This window comes from Harmonia axyridis, chromosome 6, assembly GCF_914767665.1.
Source record: "Harmonia axyridis chromosome 6, icHarAxyr1.1, whole genome shotgun sequence".
In the NCBI taxonomy this organism is placed as follows: domain Eukaryota; kingdom Metazoa; phylum Arthropoda; class Insecta; order Coleoptera; family Coccinellidae; genus Harmonia; species Harmonia axyridis.
Genome location: NC_059506.1, coordinates 21,108,448 through 21,131,653, shown reverse-complemented (window position 1 = coordinate 21,131,653; position 23,206 = coordinate 21,108,448). Strand labels below are relative to the sequence as shown.

The following is a 23,206-nucleotide window of genomic DNA, read 5'->3' as shown; positions in this document are numbered from 1 at the left end:
TGTCCAAAAAGGATGAATTTTACTTTTTGACATATCTCCTAATATCTTATTCTATTAATGGGAGTCTTTTACGACAATGTTATCAACTATTCATCAATCAAAAAATGAGCTGGACTTATACAGTTCAAACCATTTGGATCAGCAGAAATGACCGAGGCCGTAACCGTTGACCCTTTAAAAAAATATTGCGGAGTTTGCGATCAATAAAAATGAAAAAAATATAATAAAATAGAAAAAGTTGAGACTATTTTCGGTGAAATGAGTATCCTGTATTTCTGAAAAAATTTTGGGGGGCCCGGACTCATCGGACTACCCCCTGGCTAAGGCCTTGGAAATGACACAATAGCCTTGAGTTCAAAATAAAATTACTTCAATCTAAGCCATCAGGCAAACGAGGTGTTCTTCAAATGGCAATATACAAACTCTTTTTAGGACGATTTTGTAAAAACCTAATGTTAGTATTCCGTAGAGCAAGAAAACAGATATTTCGGAAAAATGTTCTCATTTAAAGAAGTTATTAAGTTCTTTCAATTCAGCGACATCCCAAAATTGCTTACATTATCCTTCTTATTATTCTGAATAACCCTGAGACGAAATAAATCGCTGATATTCTCAAATTTGAAAAAATCATATATTTGAATAGTGAAATATTCTATTTAGAAATAATCGATAGTTCCTTTATATCAATTCAGTCAATTGACCGACGAAAAAGATCGTGCTATGCGGCAAAGCGTCTTAAACGGAAGCGTTTTAATGAAGTTTCAGTGTATTATTCAATTCTCACACTGAGATGGTTTTCATAGAAGCATCAAGCACTACCCTGAGGAGGCGTAGAAGTGCGTTTCATTTCTTGAATGGTTTAGATCATATCTTTCCTCTCGAACACAACAAGTTTTCTCTATTTCAGTATCGTAATGAGTTCATTACAGTTTTAAAAATAGTGCTGTAATGAACTCATCACAGCATTGTTTTCAGATATATTTTTCGTTTTGTGGTTGTCTTTACCGACTTCCAATCCTATCAAAATTCAACACAAGTCAAATTGTCAATATAATATAATTTGGATTCAGTGAAATGATTAACGACATTATATTCTCAATTTCTTTCAATTCTGGTAGTGTTAAATCGATTTCATCAGACATAATTGACAAGTTTAATGCGTAATAAAAAGTTTTTTTTTCCTTTATATGTGCTTGGCTACTAAAGCCATCTACACAGCGAACATTTCATTTTACTCTATCGAATTCATAAACCACCACCAGATATGCACAACATCCATGACCTAGCCTGGATTCGAACCCGGTACCTTCAGCAACACAACCAACCGAGGTAGTCAAAAATTATTTCAAAATTCGAAACGTACGATTTAAATTGAAATTCCGTAATCTGTCAATTTTCGTAACAGTCACACCAACTGCCAAGATTCAATACAAATGTCACAAGGATGTAATACTGAATTTTTCATTGAATTTCGACAATATTTCACAAAACTTGACTGAAATAGAGAAAATATCGTCTATTACTCGTTGCAGAAGGCAATTCCAACACTCATGCGTTTCAAAACTCGCTCCTTCGTCGATCGTTTTCGAATTTCGCATTCATGTTGGAATAGGCAATATCCAATCCATGCTGATCAATGGTTTGAGAATAGGTGGCCAAAGTATCGCTATGGTGAAGTATTTCAGATAAGTGCTCCTCGAGGTTGGATTTACACTCAGAAAGATCTGACTGAAGCATTTGTTATTTAGCTTTAATTATGGAAATATCAGTAGATATCTCATTCGGGTTCCTCATGAGTGAAACAAACTGATCAGAGTTGAGGCGAAGTAGATGGTAATTGGTAATTATGTATAGAATATCGAAAACATCCTGTGTAAAAAAGTTGGAAACATTTTTGAAAAATGATTCGGCATTATAAGCAAAAAATGGCTCAGAATGTAAATGACTCAAACAGAGAATATATCATTTTCAACGTTCGAATATAATGAAAGTTTTGGAACAACCAGCAGGTACCTGGAATTTCTTTCATTTTCCTCAGGTATTGAGTTGATTATTTAGGATCTACTCAAAATTTGCAAAATGATCGGTTTCATCATCTTTTGAGAGTCAGAATTTTAACGATCGGATTCATCAACATTTGACAGTTAGTTTCGCTCCAGTTGAGTTAGGTTACTCCAATGGATCATCAATAGCACAATTAATTCATGAAAGAGGAAACAGATCTTTTTATAAATATTTTGATTAATTAAGGATGTGATGAAAGAGATACCGAATTCAAAGATGAAGAAGGTCAATTTCACCAACGATCAAGCAGAGACCGAGCAAGTTGCTCCCAGCGAAGTTTACATTTGAGCAATAAACATACATCATTCAAGCTATTTAAGAAGAAAATCTCAACGAACCATCTCGCAAAGAAAGCGAAATAAAGAAACAGCATGAAACAAGTTGATGAACGTTAGACCAACGACCAAGCAGAGACCGAGCAAGTTGCTCCAAGTGAAGTTTTCATTTGAACAATAAACATACATCATTCAAGCTTTTCAAACAGAAAAGCTCACCGAACCATCTCGTAAAAGATGCGAAATGAAGAAACACCATGAACCAAGTTGATGAACGTTAGAACAACGACCAAGCAGAGACCGAGCAAGTTGCTCCAAGCGAAGTTTACATTTGAACAATATACATTCATCATTCAAGCTATTTAAACAGAAAAGCTCAACGAACCATCTCGCAAAGGAAGCAAAATGAAGAAACAGCATGAACCAAGTTGATGAACGTTAGACCAACGACCAAGCAGAGACCGAGCAAGTTGTTCCAAGCGAAGTTTTCGTTTGAACAAAATACATACATCATTAAAGCTATTTAAACAGAAAAGCTCACCGAACCATCTCGCAAAGGAAGCGAAATGAAGAAACAGCATGAACAAAGTTGATGAACGTTAGACCAACGACCAAGCAGAGACCGAGCAAGTTGCTCCAAGCGAAGTTTACATTTGAACAATATGCATACATCATTCAAGCTATTTAAACAGAAAAGCTCACCGAACCATCTCGCAGCTATCACCACTTCCACTAGGCTAACCTAATACAAACTTGTGAGAACAACAGGACAAGCATACGAGGCAGAACAAGCGCAGAAGACTATAAAAGAATCATGGAAGTAGTTGAGAGGAGTTATGGGAGAACGAACGAACAACCAACAGTTATTAAAGGAGAAAAATGGAAAAGCTGATGGGAGACTCCAAGAAATCTACACCACTAGATCATACAAAAACGGTGATCAACTTGTTGAGCAAGACTCTCAGCGATAACGAAAAATACCTTCTCAACAAGGGTCTAAAGTTCTTCATAGCAACTAAAAGTGTTTCAATAACTGAGGTTATGTTGGCGGCGGTGGAAACTGCGCAGAGTATACATAAATATATTCAGTGGTAATATTCAATGACAACAGAATCTCAAACAGCCCTGAGACAAGACATGGGTGGTTTCATACCACGCAGAAAGCAGTTTTTGTTAATACTTTTAAGTTATACATCTTAAATTTATTAATGAAACGAAGGATCAAGTCTTTAAGGATGTGAACATCACAGACAACTATGAACTTTGCTTTCCTTTGGAAGTTGAATGGAAACTGAGAACGAGAATAATGTACTTCTCTGCCAATATTTTTATTTGAGTTTCAAAAGGGGCTTTAAGAATGTTCATCCACATTCTGGCATGTTTATTGCCAGTAAGTCGAAACACAGCTCCTAAAGCATTTTCATGTATGTATGTGTACGTATATTTTTGATGGAAAACGTTTTACGATTCATTATATCTCATTTCGTTACCTCTTAGATTTTCATGTTACACTCATACTGTTAGCATGTTTGTTATTTATATATTTTCAGAGTATTCATATAAATATATTTTAATATCAATATTTTTTACATTTAATAAAATGAGACATAATCACCAAGCATGTATTCAAATGGAATTGTATGACTGATATACCTTTGAGTGATACTTGAACCTTTCTCGGAACTATGGATGAAATAAATATATTATTATTATTATCATTAATGATAGAAAGCGCCTTTTTTTTGGAACCACCATGAGGCGAATTTGAAAATTTGTGAAGGCAATTTTTGAACAGCATCAACAAAACAGCTCTAATAAGGTACCAAAAAGCACCATGAACTTAGTAGACGGAGACGATCCAAGTATGGGGTTTCAAGGGGCACACCCAAAGTTTAGGAGAGTTTAAACGAAGAAAATGGTCTTTATGTATCGAATATAGAAAAAATCTTGAGTAATAGAGTGGTAACATCTTGGGGCTGTAACCAGAAATTGTTTGAACGAATTTAGGCTGCACCATCTTTGAGTACATTCTGTGAAAAAATGTATTGCCACTTAAAGGAAATGTGAATAATTATGTCATTGTTATATAAATTTTCTATTCTCATACTAAAAATTTTTTTTTATTTTTAATTATTCAAACAGAAGAAAGCTTATAATTTCTTACGGCCGAATAAAATAAAAGTCTTGGAACGAATGCTAGCGGAATAACCAGGGATTTCCGAATTCAACATTGATCAATTGAATTACGATCATTATGCCATCCTGAAAGATGTCAAAATAATAATATGAGAATATATTTTTCTCGTTTGGTACAGAATACCAACTCTAAATTCAGATAATTCAGACCGAATCATTTCAAACACGTCTACTTATACCCTTGTTCTGTCAATGCGATCTTGGAAAGGAGATTGTTCAAATGACCGCATAATGCTATCCTTATTTAACTCATGGGATTTTATCACTGTTTCTTTCATTTAACATCTATTATTATTGTGAGATTTAGTAATGTAAAGGTTTATTGTATAATATAAAAATCACAGTCTCAAGATCGATATATTTTACATCAAATAAAATGAGACATAATCATCAAGCATATATTCAAATGGAACTGTAGACTGATATACCTTGAGTGATTCTAGAACTTTTCTCGGAACTATGGATGAAATAAATATATCCTATTATTAATGATAGAAAAAGTTTCTTTATGTAATATGTATAAGTAATTTTTAAACAGCATCCACAAAACATCTCTTATAAGGTTTCAAAAAAATTTAAAAATGAAAATTCCTTTTGATAACAAACTTGTGTTTTTAGAAGCATTCTCATATATACTGTAGTGACTCTGTCTGCCCAAAAAAAGCGTTGTAGGCTTCACGCCATACTGTAGTTATAATTTAATTATAAAACGGAAGACTAGAAAAAATATGGCAAGTGTTTAGCGACGCCCTCATAAAATCCGCTGAAAAAATATGTGGAACAAGAAAAATTATGAGGAAAAGAAAACTAACGAACTGGTGGTCCGAAAGTATCAAGACGGAAATACAGAACGAGAAAAAACTATGCAAAACTTATTTGAAGGCGATAAATTTGAAAGCATTTGAAGATTACAAAAGACAGAGGATAAAAGTAAAAGAGTTGATACAAGAGGGAAAAATAAAGAGTTGGCAGGAATTCGGTAATAAATTGCAACTAGATAGCAAGAGAAATAAAAAATTGATCTATTCTGCCTTGAAGAACATGAAAGAGAGAAAAGGACAGAATAAACTTTTAATATAAAAGATGAGAAGGGCAATATCTTAAAGATGAGGAAAAGGTACTACAAAGATCGAAGGAATACTTCGAGGAATTACTGGGAAAACAAGATGATACAGACAATATATCGGAGGATAATGAAAGTGAGCTGGGGATCCAAGAAGAGCAAGAACCTACGATAACCAAGGAAGAGTTGATTCAGGCACTTTATAAAATGAAACTAGGTGAATCTCCAAGAAAAGATAGAATAAGCGCAGAAATGCTGGAAAGTATGAATTATAGAGGACTAGAGCATTGTGGAGGATCATCGAGATAGTTCGGCAGTCCCAGGAAATACCGAAGGAATGGGAGGTGGGATTATTGGTGCCAATACACAAAGGCAGCGACAACAAAGAATGCAACAACTACAGAGGAATCACATTGCTGAGTAGAGTAAGGAAACTTTATGAACGGATTTTGGAAAATATAGTTAGGCAGAAGATAGAAAATAATTTGTTGATATCACAGAATGGATTCAGGAAGAAGCAAAGCGTACAATATTACATTTTCAGCTTAAAAGAGTTAATGAGAAGGACTTTGGGAACAGACGGAGAGCTATACTCGGCTTTTGTCGATATACAAAAAGCTTTTGACAGGGTGAAAAGGAAGACAGTTTGGAATGCGTTGAGAAGAAGAGGAGTCAGTACAAAGCTCATCAGATTGATAGGGAAGTTGTATGAGAATACTGAGAACCAGATAATACTGAAGGGAAGAATCTCAAAGAGTTTTGTAAACACAAGAGGTCTGAGACACGGGGGGGTTGAGCCCCTCATTTTTCATAGCGCTTAAGGATAACATAATCCAAAAAAGTACGCAGAGAACAAAAACAACAATAGTGGCGTTCCATAAGATGGAGAGAATATGTGTGTCAGAGTTGGTATTTGCGGATGGCATAGAAATATTGGCCAGGAATGAAGAAGAACTGCAGCGAAATTTCAAATTTTGGGTTGATGTGATATCAGAATGACAGAAAATTGGGAGTAGATATATTAAGAAGGACAAAGAATCGAACAGGTTAATAAATATACCTTGGGGTCATTTTTGAAAAGCACGGAAGACAAATTCATGAAATAGAATATAGAAACAGATTTTACTATGCTATAAAATCAGGCATTGTAAAACAGAAACCACAAAACCCATGATATATAAATCCGTATACAGGCCTACATTGACATATGGATGTGAAACATGGACACTGATCAAAAGAGGAAAGTCAAGATTACAGGCCATGGAAATGAAGTACCTGTGAAGAGTAATGGGAGTGACTAGAAGGGATAGGGATGTAAATGTAAAATTAGGGAGAAATTGCAAGTATAGTCATTGGAAGGATTTATAGAGAGGAGACTACTGGAATGGTGGGGACACTTGAATAGGATGGAAGAGGATATGCTGACAAGAAGAATTTGGGAGGCCAAGGAAGTTGGGAAAAACGACGAGGAAGACCAGAAAAAAGCTGGAACGAAGTCATTGCGGCTATTTTGGACAAGAAGGGAACAAATGTGACTGCAGCAAGATGTGTGTCGAGAGATAGGAAAGGATGGAGTGAATTTTTGAAGCAATAGTGATCACACCACACATCATACTCTACACAGATATTTGTCACTAAAAGTCGTATGTTGGATTCTCAAAAAAAAAGATAAATATATTAAACAGATCAATTTGTCACAATTAGAATGAATAAAAAAAGCTTTACAGAATTTCCAAAAAACTATTGAGAATATTTGCAATATCAATTTCATCGATCTAATTGTCAAAAAACAATTTGTTCAATTTCAAACCAAAGATATCTATTTTTTCGAGCTTAAAAAACTTATTATTTAAAATAAATCAATAATGAACAGTGTATAACAAGTCTTCGCTAAAGAAGCTGGCCCAAAAAAAATTTGAAATGCTTCTTCTAGGTGATAATATTTTAAATATAGGAAACATTTGTGTTACATTTCAAAGGGAAATATTTTTTCATCCTCTGTATCCAACCCTTGTATAATTCAAAATTTTTGTTGGGCTAACCTACTGATTCCATAGATCATATAGCACATCATGGAATCAAAGATATTTCAAATATGGAGTGTAGATCGCTAGAAAATTTGTCATCAATTCAGTAATAATCATAAAAAAGATTATTGAGCAACAAAGATGAATCAGAAAAAATGCGATATTTCTTTAAATTAATTGCTGAAATTTTGAATTGAATTGAGAGCTTTCTCAATGCCACGTGAATGAATGAAAATGAGAATAATCATGAACACAATTCCAATTATAACAATCAACACTTCAAAAATTACCTGCTATCACACAATGACATTTTTGGATTGGTTAAAAAAAGCACTTGCCTAATGGAAGTAATTTGTACAGGGTGGGCAAATAAGCGAGGTGAGCGGTTATATCTCAGGATCCACTCATTGTAGAGACTTACGGTAAAAAAATTTATGACTTAAGTGTACAGGAGAATACACAGGAAAGTGTTTTGAAGTTCATACCTCTACCACTAGGGGGCGTAATGGCTACCGTCGAGTAGAAAAATGAATTTCACTCGAAAATGTTTCATATGAAGTTGAAGAAAAAATATCATCACTGTAATCCTTGGAAAATTCTCCATCTTTTTGAATTTTCACTTTCGATTTTACGACATCAAATGAGGGTAGGTGAAAGGGAGATATCTGACTGATTGAAACGCCTGCTACTTCAGTTTGGCTCAACATTTTTGAGCAAATTAGATCTCGTCTGAAAAACTTCCAAAGAACTGCTCGAAATGGCTAGGAAAATGAGAATGAACACAGACACCAGAAGGGATATATTCTATATTATTGTGTCGGCAGATGTAAGTAAATTATGATTGTCTTTATGAAACTGTTCTAACCTAAAAATATGGCAACACTGTTTATTTATTGGACATTCCTTTTTTAGGATTATGAGGATGCTTTTGAGAAATTGATGCATTTGGGTTTGACTAAGAATCAAGAAAGAGAATTTATTCATGTTATTTTGCACTGTTGCGTGAGGGAAAATCCTTACAATCCTTATTACGCTTACTTGGCACAGATGTTCTGCAAGCATGATAGAAAGCATATGGTAAGAATATTAAAATAACGAAAATTATTTCAAGAACCTTGTTGTTGTATTATCCATTTGTGTAAATTCGATCACCCAAAAAAGAATTCATTTAGTCTTTTATGAAATCGATGGATATAATTTCAACCTTACCTTCAAGGTTGAGATTGGTAGTCCTTCATTCAAGAACAGATGTGTCATAAGTCCTGCCAATGAAGACATACAAGTTGGTTTCTGTTTTTCTATTGCCTTCAATTTATCCCAAATCGAGAATTTCAAGGTTAGCTGTAAAAATAATATTTGTTATTTCTGATCTACGCTTTCTATTACCGAATGAAATAATTTTCGTTATTTTAATATTCTTACCATATGCTTTCTATCATGCTCGCAGAACCTCTGTGCCAAGTAAGCGTAATAAGGATTGAAAGGATTTTCCCTCACGCAACAGTGCAAAATAACATGAATAAATTATCTTTCTTGATTCTTAGTCAAACCCAAATGCATCAATTTCTCACAAGCAACCTCATAATCCTAAAAAATAAATGTCCAATAAATAAACAGTGTTGCCATATTTTTAGGTTAGAACAGTTCGATAAAGACAATCATAATTTACTTACATCTGCCGACATAATAATACAGAATATATCCCTTCTGGTGTCTGTGTTTATTCTCATTTTCCTAGCCATTTCGAGCAGTTCTTCGGAAGTTTTTCAGACGAGATCTAATTTGCTCAAAAATATTGAGCCAAACTGGAGTTACAGGCGTTTCAATCAGTCAGATATCTCCCTTTCACCTACCCTTATTCGATGTCGTAAAATCGAAAGTGAAAATTCAAAAAGATGGAGAATTTTCCAAGGATTACAGTGATGATATTTTTTCTTGAACTTCATATGAAACATTTTCGAGTGAAATTCATTTTTCAACTACGCTACTTAGCTAGAACTGCTCGAAATGGCTAGGAAAATGAGATAAAACACAGAAGGGATATATTCTGTATTATTGTGTCGGCAGATGTAAGTAAATTATGATTGTCTTTATCAAACTGTTCTAACCTAAAAATATGGCAACACTGTTTATTTATTGGACATTTCTTTTTTAGGAGGTTCTGCGAGCATGATAGAAAGCATATGGTAAGAATATTAAAATAACGAAAATTATTTCATTCGGTAATAGAAAGCGTAGATCAAAAATAACAAATATAATATTTGTTATTTTTGCTATTCATTCAAGAACAGATGTGTCATAAGTCCTGCCAGTGAAGACATACAAGTTGGTTTCTGTTTTTCTATTGCCTTCAATTTCCCAAATCGAGAATTTCAGAGTTAGCTGTAAAAATAATTTTACAGCTAACTCTGAAATTCTCGATTTGGGATAAATTGAAGGCAAATGAAAAACAGAAACCAACTTGTATGTCTTCACTGGCAGGACTTATGACACATCGGTTCTTAAATAAAGGACTACCCATCTCAACCTTGAAGGTAAGGTTGAAATTATATCCATCGATTTCATAAAAGACTAAATGAATTTTTTTTCAGGTGATCGAATTTACACAAATAGATAATACAACAACAAGGTTCTTGAGGCAAATTTTCTTGGGTATCTTGAACCATAATAACACCGAAGCCTGCCTTGGTGTTTTCAAGAATGTGGCACAGTCTGATAAACTTAAAATGTTCAGAGAAAGCTTAAGGCTTTTCCTTCAAATTTTTGTACGTAAAAATTTCAACATTTCTCTTTGTTTCTCATCAATTTGTTCCTATTTCAAATTTTTGTACGTAAAAATTTGAAATCTTTGTTTCTCATCAATTTGTTCCGATTTCAAATTTTTGTACGTAAAAATTTGAAATCTGAACAACTTGATGAGAAACAAAGAGAAATGTTGAAATTAAGATCGAAGATGATAGAAAGACTTCTAGTACTTAAGGATACCATGAATTTGTAAATTTTATATGTAAAAATGTACCGGGTTTTTCACCATAATTTGACCCCCCTTTAACTTTGTTACTATAAGAGGTACAAAAAAATGTTTCCAACAAAAGTTTCATGAAATCGACTAGCGTTTTCTAAAATGATTTCAAAAAATTAAATATATACAGGGTGGGCAACATATTGCATGCAACTTCATTTTTTCTAATGGAACACCCTGTATATTTTTCTACATTTGACTAGCTCTTTTTCCTCTGATTTCGAATTTATAACAAATGTTTGGCCTTTCTCCCTTATTCTGAGTACTACAGAGTTTCAAATATTAAGAACCACCTAGCATGCTCTAGTAATCAATTTTCAAGTGGTAGGCTGCGATAACTCAAAATGCCCTTTTTGAGTTCCAATTTATGGTGAAAAACGTATGTCATATTGTTGCCAACGAGATAACTCTAAAAGGGGCATTTTGAGTTATCGCAGCCTATCACTCGAAAACTGATAACTGAGCATGCCAGGTGGTTCTTAAAATTTGAAACTCTGTGGAATTCAGAATAAGAGGGATAAACCAAACATATGTTATATATTCGAAGTCAGGGGAAAAGAGCTAGTCAAATATAGAAAAATATAGGGTGTTCCATTCGAAAAAATGAAGTTAAAATCAATATGTTGCCCACTCTGTATATATTTCGTTTTGTGAAATCATTTTAAAAACACTAGTCAATTCAGTGAAAATTTTGTAGAAAACATTTTCTTGTACCTCTTTTAGTAACAAAGTTAAAGGGGATTAAACATCTCGAACTTCTTGCATAATTGCAAATCGTGCCAGTTTGATCCTCCAGCTTCACTGTCGTGTTATTCAAACTGTCTAAGTCTAATTACGAAACGAATTATCGATGAATAGCATGTACTTACTATATTACTATACTGATTACCATACCGCTCGCACAGAATATCAAGTCTACAATCTATTTCATAATTTGCATCAGTTTATAACAACTAGGTACTGAATCAAAGTAAAATATTCATTTTTCAAGCTAAAATTCAAGTACCTACTTATGTGAATTTAATTTCTGTACATCGCTATCATTATTGTGAACAATAGCAACAAAGATGTTTTTGAATGGATTACATTCTGTGCATTTTCTCTATGTAAATCAAGGTACGTTGATGCTTCTCAAGAGAACATTTGAACTAGAGGATTCAACAAAAGATGTACGCATTGATAAATTGTATTTTTCCATTTTTTAAGTTTTCTAATTCTAGATGATAAACTAATAGGAACGATTGACCTTTGATGTTAATTATATAATTGTCTTATGGATCTAATCCATTCATAATTCAGTAAATTTTTGTAATCTTGTATAAGCAGAGTTTCCAGGATGAAAAATTCATAAATATCACTATCTGTATCCAAATTATCTATCATATTATTCTCTATCTCAGTTCTCAGTTCTTTTTAAGTTTTCAATACCCAATATTTTTTTCACCTAATATTCAACAAAATAAAACATTAGCAAATTCGGATCAGGGTAGAAAACGATTACCTATATAAATTTCCAGATTCGAAAATAAATTCTGACCTGATAAAGGCCACCTAATTTAATTAATTAAGCTTTATATAACTATATAAATTCAAAATGAAATATTTCATATATGTCCAAAAGCCTCAATCAAAGAATTCTAATTATTAAAGAGTTTCATAAAGGAATGATCTGACCTTTGTATATTTTCTTCACTATATAGATGACCAATGAGTAGGGAGAATAGATATCCTTTGGAGTTTCTTCTGTGGAAGCCGCCTATTGGTTTTACCTTCTCCTGGATGTCTGAATTTCATTTGTAGTGTAAGAACTGTGGGGTGCCTAGTAGTTTCTAATGTTCCTACCCTTATGTGGTTATGTCCCTCGACGATTGATAATTGATGACCTTCAACATATGTAATCATCCATAAATTTGTGGTCCCTTTATTTTATAGCGATGAGTCTTCAGATTCTTTGGAGTTTTATTTTTCTTGATGAAATCCATCTCTACTGTACAAACACACATTATTCCCAAATATTCTTATTGTGATTTAGTTTGATATGATATTACAATATAATTCCAATTCAGCCAGTCGTTTTCCACAAATTCAAAGTATATAAAAATTATATGTTTTTCGTTGTCAATTCGAATCAATTATAATCTCATGAAAATTCACTAAACTCATGTTTCAAAAAGGAGCATCTGCTTATCTTTTCGCACTTGCAAAAAAACACAAATCATATGGACGTATTTATCTTCGTTGAATGTGAAGGATGAATGTAATTTTATATCTAAATAAGTCGACCATTGGATTTGAAGAAAAAATAAAATAATTATTTATTCCTGATACTTACATTTCCATCAATTTTACAAATAATTTTGATGAATGAAATTTCAATAATCAATGGATGGAACTCCAATAAGGTTCAATGATGAAAACTTCTAAGAAAGACTATCGATTTCGGCATAGGTACTAGGCCATCAGCACGTCAGCTGAAAATAAGACATAAACAATAAAATTACAAGACGACAACATAACATGTACAATTTTACAAACGTTTCTTGATAGTGATATTCTCTGATACAAACTAAGTCATGTATTACGAACTCACCGTCAATGAAATATGTACTTTTTCAAAGGACATCCAATATATTATAACTTTTCTCTGAGAAATCGTTTCCACGAATGGGTGTTATGCGTTAAACCGGTAATTTTATTTGAAAACCATCATCGACAGTTTTTAATCGAAGCGTATTTATCTGTATTTTCTTAATTCCGTGCATAAGTTGTCCTCAGATATATGAAAGAGTATACAGAGGTAGGCGGAAAAGTATACATAGTCAGAGGTTGGATCATCTTGAACAGATAAATTGTGGGAAAATCTTTAATTTAATTTACATCTTCAAAGGAAATATCAGATTTAATAAAATAGAGTATTTTCATTCTACAAGAAAAAAAGAATATATCTACCAAACACCAAGAGCAAAAAAAAAAGATAGGGCAAAGATCCTGTTTTTACCTTGCCCCAAGGATACATCAAAAAATTCCTGAAAATCTGAAAAAAAAAATAAAAATCACAGAAGAAAGGCTAATCAATGGTTAATAGAAAAAGAACGAGATTGTATGAACAGAATAATCAATCACGAAAAATAAAATTAATATTTACAGTTGGAGGACATTTTATGAACCCGAATATGGATATCTACCTACCGATTGCACCTCTACCCCTGAAATTATGTTCACCCTTGAATAGATCTTAGAAACCCATCCGATTGGACTTTTACCCGGAAGTGACATGAACTAGAACGTGGCACAATATTGTCTGGATGGAAAGAATTCATTACTAATTATTTAAATAATGTATATTTCTTCAAATATTTCAGAAAAACTTTTTATTTATAATTACGCACAGGTAAATATTCCGCGAAATAAATATCTCTGTAATTTTTTCATGTTTATTTTGAATAAACATTATTATTATTATTGTATTATTTAGGAGGTGTTCGTCATTCTTGCTTTTTAGAATCTTCAGTCGTTCTAAGAGTGTTAACTTATAATGGTGGAGTAATAGTATATTATTCAACGAGCGGTAATGTAGGTCATAACTCACGCAGATGAAGTTTGCAGCACGAGCCGCAGGCGAGTGCTGTAATTCATCAAGTGAGTTATGACCATTACCGCAAGTTGAATACTATACTTTATCTACGACTTCATCAATAAATACTAAGAAAAAAATACAGACTTAGAATATAGACAGAAGGAAAATAAACATGTGCTCGATCCCGTACAAGAGAGATGGAAACTTAGTGTCACCAATCATAATCGAACTAGTTTCGGCTAGCTCGAATACAGTACAGAGTACGACAACTTGATTGAAAAACCTTAATAGTTGCCTATAAAAATGCATTAAAATATATCAAAAAACATTCCCTGTAAACGATGACTTAATGATCTTACTGCTACACCAATCTTGAAAATGTTTTCAAACTCCTTTATAATTTTTTGGTCAAGTAATTCTGTATGGTAACATTAGCTGTTTGTCTTTTGGACATGTATGCCTATATAATATTTCATCTTCATCATCTGAATTAATCGCTTTCAGCAAAACATTCACAATAATTAGATATCAACTTAATTTGAAAACGTCAAAATTATTAAAGTGACATCCCCTCGGACATTCCTCCCCTCAATAACAATAATGGAATGTTCCCTTTCGGCCAATCGAATAGAAGCAGAGAAGTATAGAAGCACAGATCCATATTTTCCTATTTATTATAGTGAGTTATGGCAGTGAGTTATTATAACTCACGGTGTTTGTTAATAGATACTATTAATTGCTCAAAAGCAGTTGAATAATGAATATATAATTCAATAGGAGTAGATAAAGTTAGTTTATTTAGTGAGGTAGATTGTTTACTCTCAACTAGATGATTTCCCATGGCAGAAGCAGGTCTATTTCGCAACGAATTCAATAGATGAATATTTGAAACTGTATTCATATCAAGCTACCTAGGAAATTTTTTCCGAGATAATTTATCTTTTTCGAAACTATTTTGATGAAATAAATCTAGATTCGAATTATGTAGAAATTAGTAAAAAGCACATAAATAATCAAATTGACGGAAGGACACTGTTCTTGTTATAGAAAGCTCAATTTTTCTGTGCTCATCAATAGTTGAAACCATAGAAATATTGAGACTCTTAGGTAAAAAAAGGTTTTTGACCATTTTCTGTTATTCATTTCAATACAAACCATAGCATGTTATATATTTTTGAAATAAAAAAAAATTAAGCTTTCAGAAAATAGCACAGAAATCTAGTGTTCCTATTTGAAAAAACATAACTTTGGGTCATAGCTTCGTAATTAGAATTCCTTTTGAAAATACGATTATGCCACTGGATTCTACGTAAAAAAGTGCCGGTATAATGTTTTAATTTCAGAGCTCTATCATCAATATTAGCGGAGATATAAATGTTTTTCGATATCGCCATTTTTCCAATTTTCGCTTATAACTCGAAAACAAAAAGAGGTGGTCAAAAATGAATACTACCCTTGTTAGTTTCTCAGAAAAAGAGATCGAGAAGTGGGTATCAGATTTTGTCTATCACCTCTGGTTTAAAAGTTGTAGTGCTTAAACATCGAAATTTGCCCACCCTGTACAGTGCATCCCATTTTGGGTGAGACAGCCAGGTTTCTCGCTTGTTATTTAAGATAGAGCCTTGCGGTTTTCACATTCCTGTCCTACTTTTTCGTGAAACTCAAGTTGGTCTAATCAGATTTTGCATAACTGTTTCGGTTCAGGAGATACAGGGTGATTTTGGAAATTGATACTTTTCGGACCCCTTCTTTATCTCCGAAGTTATTAGAAATAATGCTGAGATAAAAACTACGTCTGAATCAAAATTCTGCGTAGAATCCAGTGGCGTACTCAATTTTTTTTTCGGGATATGGTTTTGAAGATTCAACACAAACTTATATTTTTTTTAATGGAACACCATGTGTATCATTACTTTGTTGAATTCGTTATTTTTTTCCCTTCAAAATGATATATGACACTATGTAGGTAGGATGTTCAGAAATGTTAAAATAACACCAAAACATCAAATAATGATGATTTTTTGTTAATGGGCAATGGATTTTCCATAGAAAAGAAGAATCAATAATGATAACAATAATTTATAGCGATGACAGCTAGATTAGATTGGTTTTTTCCCTCCAATGCCTACTTGATGAAACAATGCTCCCAAATGCATAGTAGCCAAAATAACAACAAGGATGTTTGTGTCATCAATGACCTACTACTTTTAAAAATCGAAAGTAATAATCCTCTTATTGAAACATAGAAAATTCATGGCCCATTCACAAAAAATCATCATTATTTGACGTTTTAGTGTTTTTTTAACATTTCTGAACATCCTACCTACATAGTATCATATATCATTTTGAAGGGAAAAAAATTACGAATTCAACGAAGTAATGATATATAGGGTGTTCCATTGAAAAAAATATAGGTTTGTGTTGAATCTTCAAAACCATACCCCGAAAAAAAATATTGAGTACGCCACTGGATTCTACGCAGAATCCTGATTCAGACGTAGTTTTCAGCTCAGCATTATTTCTAATAATTTCAGAGATAAAGGAGGGGTCCGAAAAGTATCTATTTCCAAAATCACCCTGTATCTTTTGAACGGAAAAAGTTATGCAGAATCTGATTAGACCAACTTGAGTTTCACGAAAAAAGAGGACAGGAACGTGAAAACCGCAAGGCTCTATCTTAAATAACAAGCGAGAAACCTGGCTGTCTCACCCAAAATGGGATGCACTGTACAATTGATGACGATGTCTATATCATGGCGATTTAAGTACGACACTGATTGACGAGAGCTGGATAAATATACACATGAAATTCCCAGCGTTCCTCAAGAGTCCGTTTGAAAAATTCGCATCAAATATGGCGAAAAGCTGAAGGCCTCCAGCTATATGGGCAAGAAAGCAGCGAATAAAATCGTTAAATCCAAGTTGGAGTGCCGAACTCAACATCTTGATTCTCTCCGGGCGTGAAACATCATTAAATCTAAAGCTAATGACGTTCGAGTTACTCCCTAATCTCAGACAGCCTCCCCATCAGAATCTTCTCAGAACGCCGCCTTCGACTGATCCCGTCATGTCGCATTTTAATCGAGATGTGTGTTAGTCTTAACGAGTACAATTTTTAGATTCCTTAAAGTGCTTCTTGGCTTCCAAGCAAATCTTTCGCGTAGACGTCTAAGCGGATTAGCGGAATTAGGGAATTGGAGTCAGGAAAAATCGGAAATTTTCTGGAAGGGAAAGTCGGGATTATCACCTAATCAAACATTTTCTAGATGGAGGAGAGGTTTGCGTGGAACTCGGTCATTAAGAAATTATTTTGGATCAGCAATCTGTGGAAAATATTTCTTGAAGTATAGTCCATTCAAGAAGTATTGACAACGTAGTAGGCCTTGAACGTCTAGTCGCGGCTTTATATATATATATATATATATATATATATATATATATATATATATATATATATATTTATCCAACAGACGTATTCAGTCCCGTTATACTTGGCAGGCTACCTCAGACCCATGTGATCCGAGTGTTTTCTTGGAGTGTATATGTGAAAAATCAGCTGTTTGAAAATATAACTCCTTAGGCATCCATAGAGGGGAAAATTTTTTTCTCATTCAAGAAAATTATATATTCTGTTCTCTTTTTGAGACCCGTCACGTTCCGCCGACTTTTCATTCCCACATATACTCGACTGACATGTACAGCCCACCTTGTCGATCCCAGCGGTGTTGTCAGATCACAGGGTCTTATCGCGTCTATTCGATATACCATTTTGTTATAATTGTATAAGTGGCGTTGAGAACTGAACAAATCAAGATAATATTGCATTTTTCGCATGGTTCAGCTATTTCATGAAATATGTTTATTGAATAATCTCAACTGTTACTTTGAATGAATGAAAATTTGTTAGAATGTCCGAAATTTTCGAATATCGAGTAGAAATGATCTCAAACGATTGTAATTGAATTCAGAAAATATAGATATCTTACAATATATCCGCCAATCACGATTATATTATGTCTGAATCTGGAGTTAGGTGATGAAATAAGTTATCTGAAATTTTGGTTATGAGTTCTTGTGTTTGATGAGAGCACAGCGAAACTTTTGTGAGATGAGTTGTATTTGATCGACCATTATAGCGAGAAAACATCAAGGATGGCAAAATAGATATTATGATTTTGTTAATTTATAATAAGTTTAATACTAATACTTTTTAGTTACAACTAAATTGAATACGATAAACATTCTTAGAATTTGTCTCAGAACTGAAATCATCTGGAAAAATTTGAATATGTGAGTGAAATAGATATTGTGATCGGGTACTTGATTAAAAAACTCATTGAAAATATAATTAATACTTTTCAGTCTCCATGAAATATTTTTATTAACAATCTATTTTGCTGGAATTCTATATATATACTAGGATTCAAAATCTAACTTAGTCATCATTCTGGAAACTTGGTGAATGCGTGGAAATGAATTCCATACATTTATGTTTTCTGGGAGGCTTCTTATTCCTTACATGATTCTCAAAGTGTTTGAAGTACTAAATTCTTCTCCTCTCCTGGCCATATATGACGTTTCTGTTTTACTTCTTCACTTTAAGTGACCACGTCAGTTGAAGAACCTTGGAATATAAGTATCAAATATTAAATTTTTTTTGAAACATTCTGGGCTTTCACTGCCATTATCTCAAACAGAACCTATATAAAACATTTAATATTCCCGCCTACTTCCATAGGTGTACAGGGTGGGCAAATTTCGATGTTTTAGCACTACAACTTTTAAACCATTAGACATAGACAAAATCTCATACCGATTCTCGGTCTCTTTTTCTGAGAAAGTAACAAGAGTAGTATTCATTTTTGGCCAACTTCTTTTGTTTTCGAGTTATAAGCGAAAATTGGGAAAATACTGAAGATAGAGCTCTGAAATTGAAACATTATCGAGGCACTTTTTCACGTAAAATCCAGTAGCGGTCTTGTTTTTTCAAAAGGGTCATTAATTACGAAGCTTGGACCCAAAATTAAAGTTAAATATTGAGACTCTTAGTTAAAAAAAGATTTTTGACTATTTTCTGTTATTTATTTTGATTCAAACCACACAATGTTATATATTTTTGAAATCAGGAAAAATTAAGCTTTCAAGAAATGACACAGAAATTTAGTGTCTTTGAAAAAACATAACTTGATTCTACGTAAAAAAGTGCCTGTATAATGTTTTAATTTCGGGGCTCTAGCATCAGTATTAGCGGAAATATAAAAATTTTTCGATATCGCCATTTTTCCAATTTTCGTTTATAACTCGAAAATAAAAGCAGGTGGCCAAAAATGAATACAACTCTTGCTATTTTCTCAGAAAAAGAGACCGAGTATAGGGTATCAGATTTTGTCTATCACCTCAGGTTTAAAAGTTGTAGTGCTAAAACATCGAAATTTGCCCACCCGGTACACTCTGTTTGTGAGGAACAAATCATATTTGGCCTCAGATATAAAACAGAAATTAACTATTGAACTGCTCAAAATAGTCATCATTTATTTTTCGTTGCAATTAAGTTTTGAAATCATAATACAATCGTGTGTTTTTTCAGATGTAAATCTGAAAAATTTCTATGCTAATTGATTTTTTCCGTCTGAAACATATAAAACACTTAATATTAATTATTCATCAAACTTCAAAAATTATCGAAAGTTTTACTTTCACATGTCAAATATCATATTGAAATCTGTGGACTTCAGATAATGTGAATTGTCGGTGGGCACCAAGATCTATGAATTTAACATCGTTAGATTTGTCCCTTTGATCACATTTGAAGAGCACCATTCATCAGTTGAAAAATTTTGAAAAGAAAATACCTGGCAATAATAAATTGAGAGGCTTTTTATATAGTTTGATGAGCAATTTATATATCATGTTAACAGACATACGGATGGAATGACATACATACAGACAAATAGGCATACAGACGGAAGGACAGACAAAGAATTTGACCTATGATTTTTCATCCGGGAGTCGAAACTCTATTGTTTCAGATAATTTTCGGCTTATTATGCGAAAACGAAAACTTTCCTCGAAAAACGAGCGCGCAAGAACTATTTTTCTCATCTTTAACATTCTGTGTAATTCGAATTAGAAATGCATGTATGGGGTCGTAGGGAAAAATTAAAATACTCTTGGCTAGGAATAACTTTAAATATATTAACACTATCTTCCAATCTGTGATGATGACCCATCGATGCACATTGCTTATTTAAATGAACCTCTCTTTCAAAGTCGATACCTACAGAACAGATTATCAGTTGTTTCATAATTTGTATCACTAAAATTAGTGAGGCAATAATGAGTTATTGCTTCGAACAATATCATAATCTAAAGAAATTGTCTCATGGAGTATTCATAATCTATTCTATTTAAAAATATAATAATAATACCTGTCGCAATTTTTACTATGCAATTGCTGCGCGCGGACATTGTTCCTTCATATCTCAACACAACTCATACCAATTAAACGATACCACAATAACACGAAAATTTCGAGCCCTTTTGTATATCGAATAAACAAGATCGGACCCAAATACGAGAACGCCCCACTCTGTATATCATTGTTATGGTCAATCAACGTCTCCATTCCCTCAATGTGGTTGACCGCAGATGAAAGGCAACGATTTCAATATTAGATCATCGGTGCACATTGCTTATTTCAATGAACCTCTCTTTCAATGTCGATACCTGCAGAATAGATTTCAGTTGATTCATAATTTGTATCACTAAAATTAGTGAGAAAATGATAAGTTATTGCTTCAAACAATATCATGAACTAATGAAATTGTCTCATGGAGTAATCAGAATCTATTCTATAAAAAAATGTAATAATAATAATACCCATTCCTGTCGCAATTTTTACTATGCAGTTGCTGCGCGCGGACATTGTTCCTTCTCTTCTCAACACGACTTATACCAATTAAACGATGCTACAATAACACGAACATTTCGCGCCTTTTTATATCGAATAATCAAGATCGAACTCGACATGCGAGAACGCCCCACTCTGTATATAATTGTTATGGTCAATCAACGTCTCCAGTCCCTCAATGTGGTAGGCCGAAAATAAAAGGCAACTATTTCTATATTAGATATTTCATCTTTTCTGTATATGGACCTGAAAGTAACACTTGGCTACTTATACAAGCCCATAAAATACGGGCGTCGGCATGAGAAATACTCTTTTGGAATTTTCTGTACGCAGCTCGTAAATCATATATTTAAGCTATTTACATTATATGAAGGTGATGTATGTAAGGAAGGAAAATGACTTCATGATTTGATTCTTGTATGAGAATTAGAAGGAGTATCAACTGTATATGGAAATAAAGTGATTAATTTATCTATTTCACAACAACAAACAACATCTACGCTTTGTTCCATCAAAATCTTATGAGAATGAAAAATTGTTGGTCATTCGAAAAAACTCTTCTTCTCATTTCATATCAATGAGTTAGTGCACCATAGAATGAAATATTCTAAGATTTCGTGTGTCTGTATTGAAAGTGGTCAGATATACTCGTAAGCATCGATTTATTTCAAAAAAAGTATCTACTCTACTCTACTCTTTCGATATTCTTTTCCAAAGTCTGATTATATGTCTGAAATATCATCTTCACAAAAATAATTCCGAATATTGTGTAGAGTAATTGTATTCGATGTTTATTCAGAGCAGTTACAAATATCAATAACCATAAACTCGCCAACACACTATTAGAGCTGTACAGAATGTATCTTGGAAATGAGGCTGATTTCGAAAAATAATTGAACTACTCCTTCTAATTTTCATACAAGAATCAAATCATGAAGTCGTTTTCCTTCCTTACATACATCACCTGCATATAATGCAAATAGTTTAAATATTTCATTTTCGATCTGGGTACAGACAATTCGAAATGAGCATTTCTCATGACGACGGCCGTTTTTACCGGGCTTGTATAAGTAGCCAAGTGTTAGTTTTAGGTTTATATACAGATAAGATAAAATATCTAATATTGAAATCGTTGCCTTTCATCTGCGGTCAACCACATTGAGGGAATCGAGACGTTGATTGACCATAACAATTATATACAGAGTGGGGCGTTCTCGCATTTGGGTCCGATCTTGTTTATTCGATATACAAAAGGGCTCGAAATTTTTGTGTTATTGTGGTATCGTTTGATTGGTATGAGTTGTGTTGAGATGTGAAGGAACAATGTCCGCGCGCAGCAACTGCATAGTAAAAATTGCGCCAGGTATTATTATTATATTTTTAAATAGAATAGATTATGATTACTCCATGAGACAATTTCTTTAGATTATGATATTGTTCGAAGCAATAACTCATTATTGCCTCACTAATTTTAGTGATACAAATTATGAAACAACTGATAATCTGTTCTACAGAACAGATCACAGAACAGGTATCGACTTTGAAAGAGAGGTTCATTTAAATAAGCAATGTGCATCGATGGGTCATCATTATAGATTGGGAGATTGTGTAAGTATATCGAAAGTTATTCCTAACCAAGAAAATTCAAATTTTTTCTTAGAACCTCATACATGCATTCCTAATTCGAATCACACAGAATGTTAAAGATTAGAAAAATAGTACTTGCGCGCTCGTTTTTCGAGGAAAGTTTTCGTTTTCGAATGTTTAGCCGAAAATTATCTCAAACGATAGATTTGCGAATCCCTGATGAAAAATCATAAGTCAAATTCATTGTCTGTCCTTCCGTCCATATGCCTGTTTGTCTGTATGTATGTATGACATTCCATCCGTATGTCTGATTATCTTTTCGTACGTCTGTATGTCCGTCCATTCATCTGTTTCTCTGTTTCTTTGTCTGCCCTTCTGTATATCTGTTTTCAAGCTACACAAAGAAAGTTGAAAATGGAGTATAAAGAAAAGTTCCCATACCATTCTTATCATTGGTACTATAGTAATGAAACAAAAACATTCTA

General features: G+C 33.2%; 1 protein-coding gene and 1 long non-coding RNA gene across 2 annotated transcripts; one reads left to right on the top strand and one right to left on the bottom strand.

Moving 5' to 3' along the window:
• Window positions 1-3,218: 3,218 nt before the first annotated feature.
• On the top strand, window positions 3,219-10,468 carry LOC123683118 (pre-mRNA-splicing factor CWC22-like). The gene is made up of 7 exons (XM_045622016.1): window positions 3,219-3,408; window positions 5,257-5,514; window positions 5,642-5,860; window positions 8,372-8,451; window positions 8,538-8,702; window positions 10,028-10,159; window positions 10,217-10,468. Exons 1-7 carry the CDS (start codon window positions 3,219-3,221, stop codon window positions 10,466-10,468), a joined length of 1,296 nt encoding a protein of 431 aa, XP_045477972.1.
• Window positions 10,469-10,615: 147 nt separating this feature from the next.
• LOC123682048 lies at window positions 10,616-13,376 on the bottom strand. Its single transcript, XR_006747767.1, has 3 exons — window positions 13,238-13,376; window positions 12,980-13,118; window positions 10,616-12,634 (listed from the first exon to the last, which is right to left on the bottom strand). It is a non-coding gene; the product is annotated as an uncharacterized LOC123682048 (long non-coding RNA).
• Between the last annotated feature and the right edge of the window lie 9,830 nt (window positions 13,377-23,206).

Coding starts and splice junctions, on each gene's coding strand:
- LOC123683118 (XM_045622016.1), top strand. CDS start 3,219: ATGGAAAAGCTGATGGGAGACTCCAAGAAATCTACACCACTAGATCAT. Junction 5,861..8,371: donor AAGCGCAGAAATGCTGGAAA/GTATGAATTATA, acceptor AAACTTCCAAAG/AACTGCTCGAAATGGCTAGG. Junction 8,452..8,537: donor ATATTATTGTGTCGGCAGAT/GTAAGTAAATTA, acceptor TTCCTTTTTTAG/GATTATGAGGATGCTTTTGA.